We start from the raw sequence: 18,872 nt of genomic DNA, 5'->3' as shown, positions 1-18,872 counted from the left end.
AACCCGAGGGGGACCAATATCCTTGCAGACAGGTTTACTGGAGCTATGTGGAAGGTTTAAACTAATTTGGCAGTGGTTTGGGAACCACAGTGATAGTGCTGAGGGTGGAGTAATTGGTATACAAATTGGTAATAGGAATAATCCTCGGGACTAGTGAGACTCGTGTCTGCAATGGGCAGACTATTGGAGAGCAAACGAGAAAGGCTGCAGATGCTGGAAATTGGAGCAACAGACACAAAGTGCTGGAGGAGCTCAGCAGGCGAGGCAGTATCTATGGCAAAAAAAAACCAGTTGATGTTTCGGGTCGAAACCCTTTAGCAGGACTGGAGAAAAAAAGCTGAGGAATAGATTTATTGGAGAGTATTGGTAGGAATACGATTTATGACCTTTTGGAGAATCACAATCTTATTGGAATCAGAATCAGGTTTATTATCACTGATAAATGTCATGAAATTTGTTCTGTGGCAGCAATTTAGTGCAATATGTAAAAGTTATTCTAGGTTGCAATAAGAAATGTAAAAATAAATAAATTAAGTGCAAAAGAGCAAACTATTGAGGTAGTGTTTAGGTGTCATTGCCGGTTCAAAAGTAGATGGCAGAGGGGAAGAATCTGTTCCTGAACCACTAAGTGGGCATCTTCAGGCCCCTGCTCTTCTTCCTGTCAGTAGTAATAAGAGGAGGGCAAGTCCTAGATGGTGACGGTCCTTAATGATGGATGCCACTTTCTTGAGACTCTGCCCTTTGGAGGTACCTCTGATGGTGGGGAGGCTACTAGCATTATGGAGCTGGCTGCATCTACAACCATCTTACAGGATCCTGTTCATGTAAGCCTCCATACCAAGTACTGATCCAATCAGTTAGAATGCTGTCCACGGGGTATTTGTAAAATTGACTAGAGTAGTGATGTTGTGATTGTGATTAAAGTCACCAGCGAGACATTGAAGCTATAGATGCCTTTATTTGTCAATACAAGCAGGCATAGTTCTGGAGATACTCTTGATAGAGGCTCACAAATCAAATGTTCATCACATTTTTATATCCATAAGATTAAGGGTAACAGTAGGTGATTCATTATAGTTTCATCAGTTACAATGATATTGTTCACTTCAATATTTTAGGTTGACTATGTTTCCTTTGAATTACATATCTACAGTGGGAGTCAGCTCAATGTTTAAACATCTTTGTCACAAAGTAATTGACACAAATAGTCTAAAGGCTTCAAAGACAGAGAGCCAGTCACCCAAAATTAATGCTCTCTGAGTACAGAAATATTCTGAGTACACAAAGAGCTATGAGTACAGAAATACTCTGAGTACACAAGAGCTATTGACTGCCTATAACTATGACCATGTTTAAGGGTCAACATCAGGCTAGCCTGCCAGTTTGAACTCAAGTCACAATGGTGCAAATGACTCAGTTCATGTTCCAGGTTTAATGCAAGCCAATTAACATAACCCCATTGTCTTAGTATATGATTCATGCATATGCAAACATCTCATGGATCTAATTAAGTACAGCAGTGAAAATGCTCGTTGCTTTGGATCCCTTCCCCAATTGATACCCATAATGTCTTTATGTATCTACATCTATACTATCTGTCATCCCTAATTGGCTATGTACATAACTAAGTGAAGATTGCAATAAAACGTTTCAGAAATTTGATCACATCCCCTTCTTGGACACATCTGTCTTCTCGATTTCAATCAGTCTTTTAAATTCAGCTTTGTCATTTGTGTGCTTGTTGCCTCCTTCCCTATTGGTAAATTGCATTTTAATCACATCTTTGCCTCTTCAATTTCTGATAACCGAAACTGTTAGACATGGCAGTCAGTAGTTACTGTGTGGGTAGGGTCACCAGCAGTTATTTTGCAGTCAACAGTTCACATACCATAACATGACAGAAAATTAATCGGAATTATCTGCCATGTCTCTCAGTCTCTGATCAATCTACAGGAGTGTTTATTCTCTATTTGAATAGCTGCAAGGGCCTCACCCCAATGGCACCACCTCTTGGACTGTCCATTTGATAGGTGGCCCAACCCAGTAGTGAAGGGCTCAGCTCATTTGTGTTCAGTCCTCATTCATACTGGGGTGCTTGCGTTCAGACACCATGTGCAATTTCTTCTTTTCCTAAGTCTGCTTTGCCGTTTGAAAGCTTTGAAAGGAATGAGGGGTGGAACCTGATATCTCTGCTATAACTCAGAACCCTCCCACCCATTTTCCCAATATCTTTCTGTTCTGTTCGATGTACAGTAATTAATCATTTACCTTCCAGAACCAGTTTTCATTGCAAAGTGCCATTATACGTTAACAATTTATTCATGGTTTGCTAACACACTGTCTCCGTCCTTTGCATTTGCATTTCCATTCTCTTTCATCTCTGAATCTACTTCCATCAGCTGTGGTCAGATGTGAAGTATCAGGTTGGCGTTCCTCACTTAAATTCTCTTGAATGACCCTATTACTAAGTAGACTTGGTCCCTTCTTCTGTCTGTGAGAGCGACAAGAAAATGAATGGTACAGTTTAACCTGAGTCCAGTGTTTGCACTGGCTGCCTCGCTGGGTGTCCTTTGTCTGGAACACTGTGTGCTCCTGCCCTCCTGGTAATGTACCCTGCCCTTTCAGGCAGCTCCCCACTATAACTTAGTCACCCAGCTGTGGCAGGACTATCTTCTCTCCCTCAGGCTCTCTCTCTTATCATCACTATTCTGCTGCTGTTTTACTAGATCCCTCAACATCTTAACCTGGTTACAATGGTCCTTCACATCCCCGTATAGTCTTGCTGAATTGGCTCCAGTAGTTTCTTTCATCTCATTTACTTTTGCTGCAGTCTTTGCCACATGATCTGCACACATTCCCTTTCTGCTTCTTGCTCTCCCCTTTCTGGTGAGGCTTCGCTTGGTGTTGCCTCTACAGGCATGTGCACTGCTTCTGACAGTTCTTGTTTATGGGACTTACTAATGTGATGCCCCCTGATTTTCCTGTGTCTTGTCACTGCTTGGGGTTGCTGTCTCTCTGAAGGCCATTTTGTCTTTTCTGTGGATCATATTTGTTTACTGTCCCAGATTTGTCTATTATTTTTCCCTTTCCTGAGTCCATGATAACACCTACCTCACATAGAGTTTCTATCCCCAGGACAATACTGTGATTGTTTGGGCACACTCAAAAGTCTATAGGAAGCTGCACTCCCTCCATCTCAAGTTCCTGAGGCTTGCTTATCTCTGCCCTCACTGTATTCTGCACTGGTAATGTACATCACCTCTCCAATCAAGAGCATGGGTAGATCAGTTATTGATACTCAAGACTTTGTGTCCATCAGCATACGAAGGGTGATTGATAAGTTCATGGCCTAAGGTAGAAGGAGATGAGTTATTAACTTCAAACTTTCTGCATGATCACGCAAAGAATGTTCAAGCACCTTTGTCACTAAGTAATTGACACAAATACTCTAAAGGCTTCAGAGGTCGGAGAGCCAGACACTTAATTTTACTACTTGCTATTTATAATAAATCTGAAGATTAATTGCAAGCTTCCTAAGTTTATTTACATTTACAATAAGAACTAAAGCCTGGTTTATTTTTAAAAATTAATTTTATTGCGATACAACGCGGTACAAGCCCTTTAGATTCTTTGAACCACACCGCCCAGCAATACCCCGATTTAATCCTAGCCTAATCATGGGACAATTTACAATGATCAATTAACCTTCCAACCGGTATGTCTTTGGACTGTGGGAGGAAACCGGAGCACCTTAAGGAAACCCACGCATTCCACAGTGAGGACGCACAAACTGCTTACGGGCAGTGGCAGGAATTGAACCCAGATCACTACTACTGTAAAGCATTGTGCTGCTTTCTTGTTTGAATTAATATCTGCTATATTCAAATAACTCCAGAACACTCCTGTTGTATATGTTTATTGCATTTGATAGGAAAGATTTTCTGTATTGATCTTCGTGACAGCGGAGCTAAATGAGTGTGTTCGAAAGGGTGCTCTGCTGCTTATTCAATTGGTCATAGAGAGGATGTGCCTGATTGTCCATAATGGTTAACAGCTTGTTTAGTGACCTCCTCTCCACCACTAACTCAAGAGTCCGGGCTGTAGCCAAGGACAGATCCAGCCTTTTTGATGAGTTTATTTAGTCTTTTTGCATCATCAGCACAAATGCTGCTCCCCCATCATAAAGCAGCAAGAAGACTGCACTCGCTACAACGGACTGGTAAAAGGACTCTAACATCCTGATGCACACATAGAAGGATCTCAGATTCCTTAGAAAATAGAATCTGCTCATCCCTTGTTTTAAGTAGCCTGGATGTTGTTTTTCTAGTCAAGTCCGTTGTCGAGGTGAACACCCAAGTATTTGTACTCCTCCACCACCGCAACTTCTTCTCCCAGAATGTATGCTGGACTCATCACAGTCCTCTTCCTCCTAAAATCCAACACCATCTTCCTGGTTTTGGCCACGTTCAGGAGCAGGTGATTCCTCCCGCATCACTCCACAAACTTGTCCACCATTCCTCTGTACTCCAACTCTTGCCCATCTTTGATATACCAACCACCGCAGAGTCGTCAGAGAACTTCTGCAAGTGACAAGACTCAGATTTGTACTGAAAGTTGGAGGTGTACAGTGTGAACAGAAACAGAGACAGGACAGTCTGTTTTGGCGCTCCAGTGCCACTCTCTGCCATCTCAGCCAGAGAACTACCCAGCCATACATATGGGTATATCTGTCAGATCGTCAGTAATCCAGGAGGTAGTGGATTTGTCTACACAAATTTTTCTATTTGTTTAGAGAAGGTGCAGAGATCTACCAGTATGCTGTCTGGGTTAGAGAACATGCCTTATGAGGAAAGTTTGTGTGAGCTAGGGTATTTTTCTTTGTGGTAACAAAAGATGAGAGGAGACCTGATAGAATTGTGTAAGATCACAAGAGGCCAAAGTGGGCAGCCAGTGTCTTTTGCTGACAGAATATGTATTTAAAGTGATTGGAGGGAAGGGAAGAGTCAGAGGCTGTGTTTCTTTCATACAGAGCAGCAGGTGCCTAGAACACACTCTCCAGGATAGTGGTAGAAATGGCTACAATGGGGATGTTTAAGAGAGTCTTAGATAGGCACTTTGATGTAAGAGACATGGAGGGTTATGGGCTGTATAGGAGGGAAGAGTTAGAATGACCAAGGAGTCAGCTTGTACAGGGTGGCACAACATCGTGGACCCAGGGACTGGTACTGTTTTACGTTCTATGTGCTCTAAAGGATATATTTAACATCTATTATATTAACATGGTGCCCCTTGTTTAGGTACTTATTTTCAATTGTTATTATTTATTATTTCTATTTTTGATAATTATTGATGTCTAGACCCTTTGATATCTCCCATTGATATGCATGGATATAAACATCACCTTTCATTATATGCTGACAATGTCCTTTTATATATCTCCACCCCACAAACATCAATACCCGCCCTTCTGACTCTAATTAATATTTTTAGTAGTTTCTCAGGTTTCTCTATTAATTGGGATAAGAGTGAACTAATGCCAGTCACTGCAGTGGTTAATACAGAGTATTTACAGTCTATTCCCTTTAAAACAGTTTATGATAATTTTTCCTATCTTGGTGTATCTATTACAAAAAACCCAGATGACCTTTTGCAAGTGAATTGGTGAAACAAAGTTGAGCAGGTTAAATGCAATATTGACTTTTGGAAAACCTGTCCAATTTCTTTGGTGGGAAGGGTTAACGCAATCAAGATGATTGTACTGCCACGATTTCTTCATCTTTTCCAGTCAAATCCATGTTTTATTCCTCTGTCATATTTTAAGCAATTGGATTCAATTATTATACCCTTTATTTGGAATTATAAAGCCATTAGAATTACTAAAAAACACTTGTCAAAGCCCAAGGAAGCAGGAGGTTTTGCCCTACCAGATGTTAAAATGTATTACTGGGCTGCCCACCTATCCAATCTTGCATAGTGGAAAAAAGGCCCACCCTCTACCTCAGACTTGTGCCCAGCATGGTTACTCAGAGCGAGTGCTTTGTAAGAAGACTTCCTTACCAGCTCTCCTTAATAGCCCCACTGCAGTTAATAAGTCACATTTTAGTAACAGCTTTGTGGTTGGCAGCACAATAAGAATCAGGAAGCAGCTTCAACTACACATTAAGGCCCCAAAAACTTATATTGACACTCTGATATGTGACAATCATCCTTTTTGCCTGGCCTGAATGATTCTGTTTTTTTCATCCTGGAAACAGAGTGGCATCTGTTGTGTAGTATATATTAATGGAAGCTTTGCCTCATTTGCGCAGTTACAAACAGTTTACAATATCCCTGCATCTAGTTTTTTAAGATATTTACAAATTTGAGATTATGTTAGGAAATGTATACCTAATTTTGAAATTTTAGACAAATATGAGTCCCTGGAGGCAATAAATAAATTTGATCTGGTTACTCGTAGTGCCGTATCCTATTTTTATCAGATCCTACATAATGGAGCTCGGGTGAATACTGTAGGTCTCAAACAGGCATGGGTGTAGAACTGACAGGGGAGCTCTGGGATGAGTGTTTAAAGAGTATACATGATTGTTCAGTCAACATCAGACACAGACTTATACAGTTTAAAACAATACATAGATTCCATTATTCCAAAGAAAAGTTGCACAGCTTCTATCTTGATGTTTTACCAGTTTGTAATAGATGTAAATCTGAGAACAGAAACTAGTCACATTCATTCTGGTCATGTTGTAAGCTTTGTGCATACTGGAAAAGTATTTTTTACTGGTTCTCTGAGGCTTATGGGAAGCGGTGGGAACCAGACCCGCTATAGATAGATAGACAGATAGATAGATAGATACTTTATTCATCCCCATGGGGAAATTCAACTTTTTTCCAATGTCCGTCCTTGGAGCAACAAGCTCCCTATCTTCAGCCAATAAGTATGAAAAACTGGCTGTATTGTTTGGAATGGTGATTGCTAAGAAGTTAATCTTGCAAATGTGGAAAATGGACTCTGTGCCTATGTACGATCTGTGGCTGAGAGAACTGGCAAATACTTTACATTCGGAGAGACCGAGACTACGTAATGAGGACAGAGGGGACATCTTTGAAAGGATATGGGGCCCTGTATTCGACTTTCTTACGGGGTGAGGACTGAGGTTTTTTTTGGTGGTGCACCTCTGCTGTGTATGTTTACTTTTGCCTTTCTATTATTCTCCCTTTTGCTGCTCAATATTTAATTTGATTTTGTTATGGTCGCGGTTTTTGTGGATGTGCTGTATTTTTGTTGTTGTTTGCTTGTAGGGAAAAAAAATATTTTAAAACATTTTTTTTTAAAAACTGGAAAAGAATAGTGATAGAATGGGGTGGGGATTGGGAGCTTCCAACTGCTGGCTGCAGCCCCTGCTTGAAAAATAAATGAAAAATTATTGTAAATTGAGTGCATTAGGAAAAAAATTATTGATGTCTAACAACTATTATTTTAGAGGAAAATATTGTAAACCTGAAGTCTGTTCTCCATACCTCCAGAGTCTTTTTCCTTAATGTCTGTTTAGAGACTTGAACTTATTAACCTTTTCTTTAGCACAATTCTGTTTAAATGCAGGAAATACTTTGGTAAATCCAAACTGATGACATAGGCAAATTTCTTAAATATTCTTTACTGTACCTGTTCATGGATTATACTTTAATGAAACAAATTTCTTAAAAACTTTACTGAATAGTCAAATTCTGTTAGGAAGATAGTAAACTAGTTACCCTGCTAATTGAAATTATCCATTTCATATCACAGTTTAAATTAATTTTGCAATCATTTGTCTTATCTTTGTCCTCACATTAGGCTGGGGCCTCAAGGATTGGAATTACTTTCACGGATCTGATGTCTGCCATTTTTTTCCTCATTCCTAATTTCAATGTTATTATTATTGTTCAGACTTCATAAATTTAATAATCGCTTCCTTCATATTAACTACAATTAATATGACATCAATTACACTATTTGTCTGCCTTCACAGCTACACTGAAATTATTGCCCAATAATAACCTGATTTACATTGCTTTATTAAAACTAATTTCCTTAAATCATTTAATTACTCCTGCCTAATTAAATCATCGGAAACTTAATTAACTATTTCCAGAATCCATATTGTCACGCTGCTAGTAACCAGTATTGCAGTTCAACTCATAGTCATAGAATAATATCACATGGAAACAGGCTGTTTGGCCCAACTTGACCATGGTGCCCACAAAGCTAGACCAGTTTGCCCACTTTGGCCCATATCCCCCTAAACCCTTGCACTCATCCAGAAGTCTTTAGAATAGTCTTTGTCTCAAAGCTTTCTCTGGCAGTTCATGCCATACACGCACCACCCTCTGCAGGAAGTTGCCCTTCAGGTCCCATTTAAATCTTTTACCTTTCACCTTAAACCTATGCCTTCTAGTTTTTAGTTCCCTTTCCCTGGGAACACAACTGTGTGTGCATCCTCTTTATGTTCCTAATGATTTTATACACCTCTAAGGTCACCTCTCAATATTCTATGCTCCAAAGAATAAAGTCCTAGCCTGCCCAATTTCTCTCTATAACTCAGGCCCTCAGGTCCTGGCAGCAGTCATATAAACCTTGGCACTCTTTGCTGAAGTAAGATGTCTTTCCTGTTACAGGATGACCAGAACAGTACACAGTATAGTCTCATAAACACTTAACACAACTAAAACATATTATCCCAATGCCTGTACTCAACACCCAGCATGATGAAGGTCAGCATGCGAAATGCAGCCTTCACTACCCTGTCCACCTCTGGTGCAGACTTCCGGGGACTACGTACTTGTGCTTCTTGGTCCCCTGCTTCCACAACACTTTTATAAATAAAAACATCCTGTGAAGTACTCTGGACTGTTCAACATGTTTGAAATGTGGCCCTACGTAAGTGAATATAATGAGGTAAACTTGTATTTATTTCAGGGGTCACATCATACTGGCCTTCCACCATCAGGGACACCTCCATCTTGGCTTGTAAGTAAACTAACATTTCATTATTTTATAAGTTTATTTATTTTATATATGATAGACAATTCATAAATCTAAATTATAGTTGCATTTTCCCTGAGCTACAAGGAGGGAATATGCCATGTAATGTTGATGCATCACTATGAACCTGCTTAAGTCTATGTGGCAACTTTTAAAATTTGGGTCGGATATCCTTTTCCCTTCATTGAGTAACTCTGAGTAACTTTATATCATTCAAGGTTTTGTAGCTTACAGAACCCTGCAATTTTTTCGGCACAAAATTATAGAGCATCAGCAGCAAAAGTAGTGTAATATTAGCATGAAACAAGTGTAAGTGTATATCTGTGCGCATACATCTACTGATGCTTATGGACGCATCACCAGTGATGTTCCTGGAATCATTGGGTGTTTCGGGTTTTTCAACATCATACACCCTTCTCCAGGTGACCCAGCCGGGACTGATCAGACCCCAGCTTGTGTCCAGATGGCTAGCTACACATGACTCCATGGCACCCCTCTCTTGAGCCACAGCCATCTTGAGGCCCTCTCTGCCGCATCGGTGGTACTGCGGATGGCTCTCCTCTTCCTCTCTCCCTCGATGCCCAAATTGCTGTAGGCTGTGGCTAAGGAACAGGCTGCGAATCCCCTACAACCAACTTCCACTGGGAGATACCTTGCTCCCCATCCCAACTGCTGGCAGTTGCTGACCAGACCTGCGTACCTAGATAGCTTCCTTTCAAAGGCCTCTTCCAAGTGATCTTCCCATGGGACTGTCAGCTCCAGCGTCACCACCTGCTTCGTAGACTCAGACACAAGGATAATGTCTGGTCGCAGGGTGGTGGCTGCGATATGGTCAGGGAATCTCAACTGCCTTTCGAGGTCCACCAACAGCTGCCAGTCCCTTGCAGAGGTCAGGATACCTGCCGATGTTCTTTTGGCGGGTATTGGCCGCTCCCGAGCTCTGACAAAGGCAATGGTCTGCTTGGAGGGTCAGGACCACTTCGCCCACTCAACTCCTGCACTGATGGCTTCGGCGATGGTCTTCAGGACCTGATCATGCCTCCATCAGTACCATCCCTCACCAAGTGCCCTTGTGCAGCTGCTGAGGATGTGCTCCAGGGTTCCTCGCTTGGAGCACAGTGGGCATGCTGATGACTCTGCTTTGCCCCATGCGTGCAGGTTTGATGGGCTTGTACACTGTAGCACATCGTACACTGCCTGGATGAGAAATTGGATGTGGTGTGGCTCGGCTTTCCAAAGCTCAGCCCAGGTCACTTTCCTCTCCACCGCATTCTCCCATCTTGTCCAAGCTCCCTGTTGCTTCATTCCCACCACCTTTCAGGTTCTCCTCTCCTCCACTGCTGCTCTCACCTCCTCCTGAACTAGATGGTGCCTTTCCTTCCCTCTGATGGTGTCCATTTGGGGAGTTGGGAGTTAAATATACCTTTTCAACATATTTGGCATTTAGTGTATTTTTTGGGTGTATTGGTAAATTCAAGCCTTCCTCCATCTTGTTCATTTATCTCTGTTAGTCAATATTTGCTCCTTCATTTCTGAAGAAAAAGAACAATGTAAGAATGCTATAAACTGACTATATGCAGGAATTAAATCTAGCCTAAGTTGTTCCATAGTCACAAAACTTGCATGCCACTTACACATTGTTGTCTGCCAGCACTGCACTTACTCTGTTATAGTAGCACTTTATTCTGTATTCTGTTCTTGTTTTCACTTGGACTACCTCAGTGAACTGTCATAATTAAATCATCTTATAGAGTGGATCAGGCATAAAAAGCTGAACAGACTTCTATTTCAGTTTCTGATGTTGTAATGTTTTTTTTTTGCAAATACATGAAATACAAAGGTACAGAATGGTAGCCTGGGAGAGACCACTGTATTATCAAATCATGAAAACATTTTATACTTCACTGCAGCACTCCTCCTTCATACCACCCTCAAAGCCATTTGTAATAATTGAAGTTGGTTTCGTATTGTCACATGTACAGTGAAAAGCTTGTCTTTCATACTGTTCAAACAAATCAATTCATTACACAGTGCATTGAAGTAGTACAAGATAAAACCACAACGGGTTGCTAAATAGAAAAGCTCCAGAGAAAATGCAGTACAGTTAGACAATAAGGTGCAAGGTTATAAAAAGCCATATTGTGAGGTTAAGAGTCCTTCTTATTGGAACCATTCAGTTGTCTTATGAAAGTGGGGTAGAAGCTGCCTTTGAGCCTGATGATACGTGCTTCCAGGCTTTTGTATGTTAGAAACATAGAAAACCTACAGCACAATACAGGCCCTTCGGCCCACAAAGTTGTGCCGAACATGTTCCTACCTTAGGACTACTTAGGTTTTACCCATTGCCCTCTATTTTTCTAAGCTCCATGTAGCTATCCAGGAGTCTCTTAAGAGACCCTATTGTATCCGCCTCCACCACCGCCACCGGCAGCCCATTCCACACACTCACTGCTCTCTTGTGTAAAAAACTTACCCCTGACATCTCCTGTGTACCTACTTCCAAGCACCTTAAAGCTGCCCTCTCGTGCTAGCCATTTCAGCCCTGGGGAAAAGCCTCTGACTATCCACACGATCAATGCCACTCATCATCTTATACACCTATCAGGTCACCTCTCATCCTCCATCACTCCAAGGAGAAAAGGCCAAGTTTACTGAACCTATTCTCATAAGGCATGCTCCCCAACCCAGGCAACATCCTTGTAAATCTCCTCTGCACCTTTTTTATGGCTTCCATGTCCTTCCTGTAGTGAGGCGACCAGAATTGAGCACAGTTCTTCAAGTGGGGTCTGACCAGGGTCCTATATATTACTTCAGGGTCCTATATATACCTCTCGGATGGGAGTAGACTCTCACATGGTGGATTGGATAGTGGACTACTTGACAGATAGACCTCAGTATGTGCGGTTGGGAGACTGTAGGTCTGACACGGTGGTCAGCAGCACAGGAGCGCCGCAGGGAACCGTACTCTCTCCGGTCCTGTTCACCCTGTACACATCAGACTTCCAATATAACTCGGAGTCCTGCCATGTGCAGAAGTTCGCTGATGACACGGCCATAGTGGGGTGTGTCAGGAATGGACTGGAGGAGGAGTATAGGAAATTGATACAGGACTTTGTGATATGGTGCAACTCAAACTACCTGCGTCTCAATATCACCAAGACCAAGGAGATGGTGGTGGACTTTAGGAGATCTAGGCCTCATATGGAGCCAGTGATCATTAATGGAGAATGTGTGGAGCAGGTTAAGACCTACAAGTATCTGGGAGTACAGTTAGACGAGAAGCTAGACTGGACTGCCAACACAGATGCCTTGTGCAGGAAGGCACAGAGTCGACTGTACTTCCTTAGAAGGTTGGCGTCATTCAATGTCTGTAGTGAGATGCTGAAGATGTTCTATAGGTCAGTTGTGGAGAGCGCCCTCTTCTTTGTGGTGGCGTGTTGGGGAGGAAGCATTAAGAAGAGGGATGCCACACGTCTTAATAAGCTGGTAAGGAAGGCGGGCTCTGTCGTGGGCAAAGTACTGGAGAGTTTAACATCGGTAGCTGAGCGAAGGGCGCTGAGTAGGCTATGGTCAATTATGGAAAACTCTGAACATCCTCTACATAGCACCATCCAGAGACAGACAAGCAGTTTCAGCGACAGGTTACTATCGATGCAATGCTCCTCAGACAGGATGAAGAGGTCAATACTCCCCAATGCCATTAGGCTTTACAATTCTACCGCCAGGACTTAAGAACTTTTTAAAAGCTATTATTAATGCTTTTTGAGATAGTGATTTAGATGCATATCATTTTTTTTACTGAGTTAAGTATTGTATGTAATTAGTTTTGCTACAACAAGTGTATGGGACATTGGAAAAAAGTTGAATTTCCCCATGGGGATGAATAAAGTATCTATCTATCTATCTATCTATCTATCTCTATGATTGGCCCAAGACAGGCTACTAAAGATTTACTAAATTGCAATGTGTGTGCAATATGAAATAATGCATAGCCTCTATGTTCTGAGCCTTTTGTGATGTATAAAATTTATAATGAAATGCAATGTCTTGTAGGTGGATATGAAGTATTTATCACCCCTAATGTTGGCTTATGAAGACCAACTACAGAAAAAGGATGCTATATTGGAAGCACATGAGGTATGCTGCTGATATGTACAAGATAATTAATAAAACCTTAAAGTTTTCATTTTGCCTTTTCTCTTAGGTAATTATGCTGCTTATTTCTTCTATATGCTTGGCAAGTGCCCTGCATGTGTCTTCAGCTAAGTGAACTGCCAGCAAATCATGGTGATTTATACTTAGTTTTTTCCTACTCTGAATGTCTTCTTTGCATACTGATTTTCCTATCAGACATATTCAGAAACTTAAACAGAGAATGCTCAAGAACTCGTCAGGCCAAGCAGCATCAGTGTAGAGAGAAACTTCTTTTATCAACGACGATGGAGCCTTTTATCTTGTTAATGAATTGTTCGACATTTAATCCTACTATATTGCTTTGTGACTGCCTCTAAGCAAACAAATCTCAAGGTTGTATAATCTATACATTCTTTGATAATAAATGTACTTTGAATATTAATTTTAGTATCCTCTATTCCCACATCAGAATACTTCTCAAAGCTACTTATTTACTCCTCTGCAATTCTTCTGACTTTCTCTTGGTGTTGTTTCTACTTCTGTGGAATATATTAAATGCAGTATTTAATATACTAAAACAATTTTTTCACATTTGTTTTCATAAATCAACAAAAATGTTGCCAAAACTTTCTAATTCTGGAGTCATACAGCATGGAAACAGGCCCTTGGATCCAATTGGTCCATGTCGACAATAGCGTTCTCCTGTCTCATCCCAGTTGTCCATGTTTGACCCATAATCCCCCAAGTGGTACCTTACCCTTGTGTCATAACAATACCTGACAACTGAGAATAATTTCTTATGACGTCACTATTGTCCTTTCCCCTCCTGCAGCATCCTAATGTTTACCATTAATCAACAATTGCCTTGAGCTAGTAATTATTCTAGTTGCAAGGGCATGTTGTGGTCGCACTGGTTCAAATGAGAAATTCAACTCTTAATCTGGAAAACGCTTTTTACCACTTACAAGGCATACCAAGTTTGTCAGAGTAATTCTCCACATGAGAGGTTGTTAGAGGACATCAAAAAATATTTCCTACTTCCCGCTATAAGTGCATTTCTAAAGAAAGCCATCCATTTCTTCATGGTGGTTGCTCCAAAGATAGGAAATAATCTTTAACATCCAGTACAAATTGCATCTTTTGGAGTAATTCATCTGCCCCTGAGCACACAGAACCTCCTTCGTGGGTTTTCACCTATTCTACTTGGGATATAAAATCAATGTCTGTAAAGTGGTCAGTCAACATCACTATCTACCTAAATACATACCTGCACAGTAACTTCCAGTACTGACTGTAATCAATGATTGATTCCTTTTAAAGTTGTAGCAATGATACTTGTATACATAAATTAGTCTGACCTTGAACAAGAAATCCCTAAAACGCAATACAATTTTAACAAGAAATATACATAATCGAGTTTCTACTCCTTTGACTCTGTAATTATTGTGGATAATTATTTAAAGGAAAATGTACTCTTCAGTTGTTCTGCTAGTGTCATTTACTCACCATACATCCTTAATTATTCACAGAAGGAGATGAAGAATTTCAGAGCCAGAGTTGAAGATGTGGTGAAGGAGAATAAACAGCTTCATCAACGATGCACGAGAAATGGCGTTGTCAGTAACACAGAGTGGTAGGAGAAATAAAATAATACGTCACAAATATTGAGTTGCAGTCCGTGAAACCTTGTTTCTTTTTTTGAAAGCCAGATAATTACCAGTGTTTTACAGATTAGCAAATGACAGCACAGTAGATCTGCTGCCTCAGAGCTCTGTCATCCCTAGTTCAGTGCTGATTACCAATGCATACTATGTGGTTTACGTGTTCTCCTTGTAGCCATGCGGGTTTCTTCCACATCCTGAAGACATGCAAGTTGGAATTAATTCACTGCTGTAAGTTAAATGCAAAAAGCATGTAGAGATGAAGAGTTGTACCTAGTGATGAATTGATGAGAATGTGGAAAGAAAAAATAGGGTAGGGTAGGATTAGGGTAAAAACAGTTGGTGGGCCAAAGGATCTGATTTCATGTTGTATCTCTGTATAGTTCTTTGACTCTAAAGTGGTACCTGCGTCTCAATATCACCAAGACCAAGGAGATGGTGGTGGACTTTAGGAGATCTAGGCCTCATATGGAGCCAGTGATCATTAATGGAGAATGTGTGGAGCAGGTTAAGACCTACAAGTATCTGGGAGTACAGTTAGACGAGAAGCTAGACTGGACTGCCAACACAGATGCCTTGTGCAGGAAGGCACAGAGTCTAATGTACTTCCTAAGAAGGTTGGCGTCATTCAATGTCTGTAGTGAGATGCTGAAGATGTTCTATAGGTCAGTTGTGGAGAGCGCCCTCTTCTTTGTGGTGGCGTGTTGGGGAGGAAGCATTAAGAAGAGGGACGCCTCACGTCTTAATAAGCTGGTAAGGAAGGCGGGCTCTGTCGTGGGCAAAGTACTGGAGAGTTTAACATCGGTAGCTGAGCGAAGGGCGCTGAGTAGGCTACGGTCAATTATGGATAACTCTGAACATCCTCTACATAGCACCATCCAGAGACAGAGAAGCAGTTTCAGCGACAGGTTACTATCGATGCAATGCTCCTCAGACAGGATGAAGAGGTCAATACTCCCCAATGCCATTAGGCTTTACAATTCTACCGCCAGGACTTAAGAACTTTTTAAAGCTATTATTAATGCTTTTTGAGATGGTGATTTAGATGCATATCATATTTTTTTTTTACTGAGTTAAGTATTGTATGTAATTAGTTTTGCTACAACAAGTGTATGGGACATTGGAAAAAAAGTTGAATTTCCCCATGGGGATGAATAAAATATCTATCTATCTATCTTAGAGGAAGTTCACAGGATAATTTCACGAGATCAGTGGTGCTATTTTGCCCCTGTGATTTGCAGAAGTACCACATTTCTATGGAGACCTTTGAGATTTCTACGAACTGTTATTTTGAGATATAAAGAGTCTCTTGCAAACCATCTTAGTTGGAGTTAAACGAGAGAATATACTTGAATTTTAATCTTATTTATTTGCATAATTAATGCTAGTTTAATGTCATGCCATGGAATTATTTGAACCATATTGTGTATGGTTGTGACCAAACATATCAGTGAGAATTTAGTTTGAATGAGTGTGTTTTGTATTGAAAGCACCTCATTTAATGCCAGTTATCTTTTATTCTCCCAGGCAACAATTGCAGGATCAGGCAAAGTTGGTTTTGGAAGAAAACGAAGTCTTAATGGAACAGCTGGAATTACTGCGAGAAAAAGGAAAAGACAGTCACAACAGACACGTACAGGAAGGTTTCTGACTTTGTAAATAATTCTTATTTTGAAGCATGAGCCTGCAAACTTCTTAAGTCTACGCTCCAGATCATGTGATTTGGTTTCATTTACTGCTTCTTACTTTGTGAAGAATAATTGTCATTGAGAGAATTTTTTAAAAAAATTGTTAAGTCTGAAGCTAGGGTCTTGAAGAGAACTGAAAATAAAAAGATGAGTGAGATTTCTAGATAATTCATTCAGAAATTAGATTAAAATGTGATAGATAAACAATAGCAATATTTAAAGAAACTTAATATTAATTGAAATCAGTATTCTTTTAAAATACAACACAGAAAAACTGCAATTGTGACTTAGAAGAGACATTTCAAAAAATATATGGAGAGGTTTAGAATTTTACTAGTAATATTAGTATTCTTAATGAGAAATCAAAGATAAATGAACAAGGACCAAAGTGGATTCTGACAATGAAATGAGAGTGACTGCCCTTGACAGCAGCATTTGACTGAACATGCCATTAAGGAATGCTGATGAAACTGAAGTCAGTGAACATCAAGAAAACACTTGACTGGTACGAGTCATAACATTGCAGAAAGGAAGATAGCCATGGTGGTTGGGGTATTTATCTATGGCAGTATCCTGAATATCAAAAGTGGACAGAATCCTTGTGGGAGTTGGTCACTGCTTGACACTTTTGTGGCAGAAATGTTTTCCACTTCTCACCCTATGCCTGCTTGTTGTCTAGGACTTGCTGCATGCAGGTATTCACTTCACTTGCTGAGAAGTTGCGAATAGAATGGAACATTATGCAGTCATTGGCAAACATCCCCATATCTAAAGGGCTGCAGCACCAACAATACTTCATACATGGCATGAATTGAGGATGGTTAAAGGAAAGAAAACATTGGAAGTTTGGGTAGCCTCCAACTTGATGGCATGAACATTGACTTCTCTAACTTCTGTTAATGCCCCTCCTCCCCTTCTTACCCCATCCCTGACATATTTAGTTGTTTGCTTGTTCTCCATCTCCCTCTGGTGCTCTCCCCCCTCCTTTCTTTCTCCTGAGGCCTCCCGTCCCATGATCCTTTCCCTTCTCCAGCTCTGTATCACTTTCGCCAATCACCTTTCCAGCTCTTAGCTTCATCCCACCCCTTCCGGTCTTCTCCTATCATTTCGCATTTCCCCCTCCCCCCACTACTTTCAACTCTCTTACTATCTTTCCTTTAGGTTAGTCCTGACGAAGGGTCTCGGTCCAAAACGTTGACAGCGCTTCTCCCTATCAATGCTGCCTGGCCTGCTGTGTTCCACCAGCATTTTGTGTGTGTTGTTATTGGAAGTTACGTCTTTGTTTGGGTTACAGACCTTAACTGGTCAAATACCATAAAGACCAGTGCAAGGCCTTCAACTGTTTGTCTTTAAAAATATGTCAGTAATTTAATGAGATTGCCAAAAGTAATATAGTTTACTGGTCCAAAAATAGCAAGTAAGAAAATTGAGATGCAAAAGGATACCGTTTAAAAGGATGTACAGGAACATGGCAGATGGAATATTAAGTAGAAAATTTTGACGCCCCAGAGCTGTTATCTGTTATTTGTGAAGCGGGGTGCCGTGTGCTATCATAATCAATTGAAAACGAACGTGGGAGCACGGAGGAACATTGGGAAATCTCCAGGAAGACCTTCTGCGTTGCTGCTGCTGCTGTGAGGTCCGGAACCCTGCTGGGAAGAACAGGCCCCCAGTCTTTGGGGTCGCGTTGCCGATGGCCGTTGGCGGGGCTGTCTTAATACGCTCGGCAGAGGATGGTGCTCAGAGAAGCTGTGCCGGAGGGGATGGTCGTCGGCTCGGAGGTTCGACGGACTCAGAGTCCACTGCGGTCAGGTGGCTTTCGGTGTGTGCTGCGTCTGCGAGGCTGAGTCGGGTGGCACCGTGGAAGTCCATAGTGGGGGTATTCCGTTCTGCCGCCGGCATGGGATGGTGAGTCTGTCGGGACCCTGGGGACTTGTGGAAACTGTGTGGTGATTTCTTTTGAACTTATAGTCCTTTAACATCTTTGGACTATTTTTACTGTGCCCATAGCCTGTTTTTTTTTATCAATTATGCTTTTGTTTGCACTGTTGTAACTATGTGGTTTTGTGCAGGTCTTGTAGCTTTAGTTTTTGGTCTTGTTTGTCTGGTGGATTTGGAGCTCCTTTCCAGGGAACGCATTAAGACGGTGGCGCGATATTAATATGCAGCAGCCTCTCTGGACTCTGGATTGGGGATTGCCAAATGTCATGTGGATTTTCTAGTGTAGTCTGTTTTGTCATATCATTTTGTGATATCATTCTGGAGGAACGTTGTCTCATTTTTTAACTGCATTACATTTGTGGTTTCTAAATGACAATAAACTGAATCTGAATCTGAATAACGCAAAATAGCAGTGATGCTTCACTC

The 18,872-nt window shown here is 41.1% G+C and overlaps 1 protein-coding gene across 3 annotated transcripts in view; it reads left to right on the top strand.

Moving 5' to 3' along the window:
* cep89 (centrosomal protein 89) overlaps positions 1 to 18,872 on the top strand; it is a 119,609-nt gene that overhangs the window by 45,290 nt on the left and 55,447 nt on the right. For all 3 annotated transcript variants that reach the window (XM_073070149.1, XM_073070148.1, XM_073070146.1), the window contains 4 exons: positions 8,957 to 9,007; positions 13,076 to 13,159; positions 14,686 to 14,789; positions 16,345 to 16,460. In XM_073070149.1, the coding sequence (XP_072926250.1) occupies positions 8,957 to 9,007; positions 13,076 to 13,159; positions 14,686 to 14,789; positions 16,345 to 16,460 (355 nt within the window). The remainder of the gene's footprint in view (positions 1 to 8,956; positions 9,008 to 13,075; positions 13,160 to 14,685; positions 14,790 to 16,344; positions 16,461 to 18,872) is intronic.

The sequence above is a fragment of the Hemitrygon akajei genome, chromosome 17, assembly GCF_048418815.1.
Source record: "Hemitrygon akajei chromosome 17, sHemAka1.3, whole genome shotgun sequence".
Classification (NCBI taxonomy): domain Eukaryota; kingdom Metazoa; phylum Chordata; class Chondrichthyes; order Myliobatiformes; family Dasyatidae; genus Hemitrygon; species Hemitrygon akajei.
This window is presented reverse-complemented; position numbering and strand designations above follow the sequence as displayed.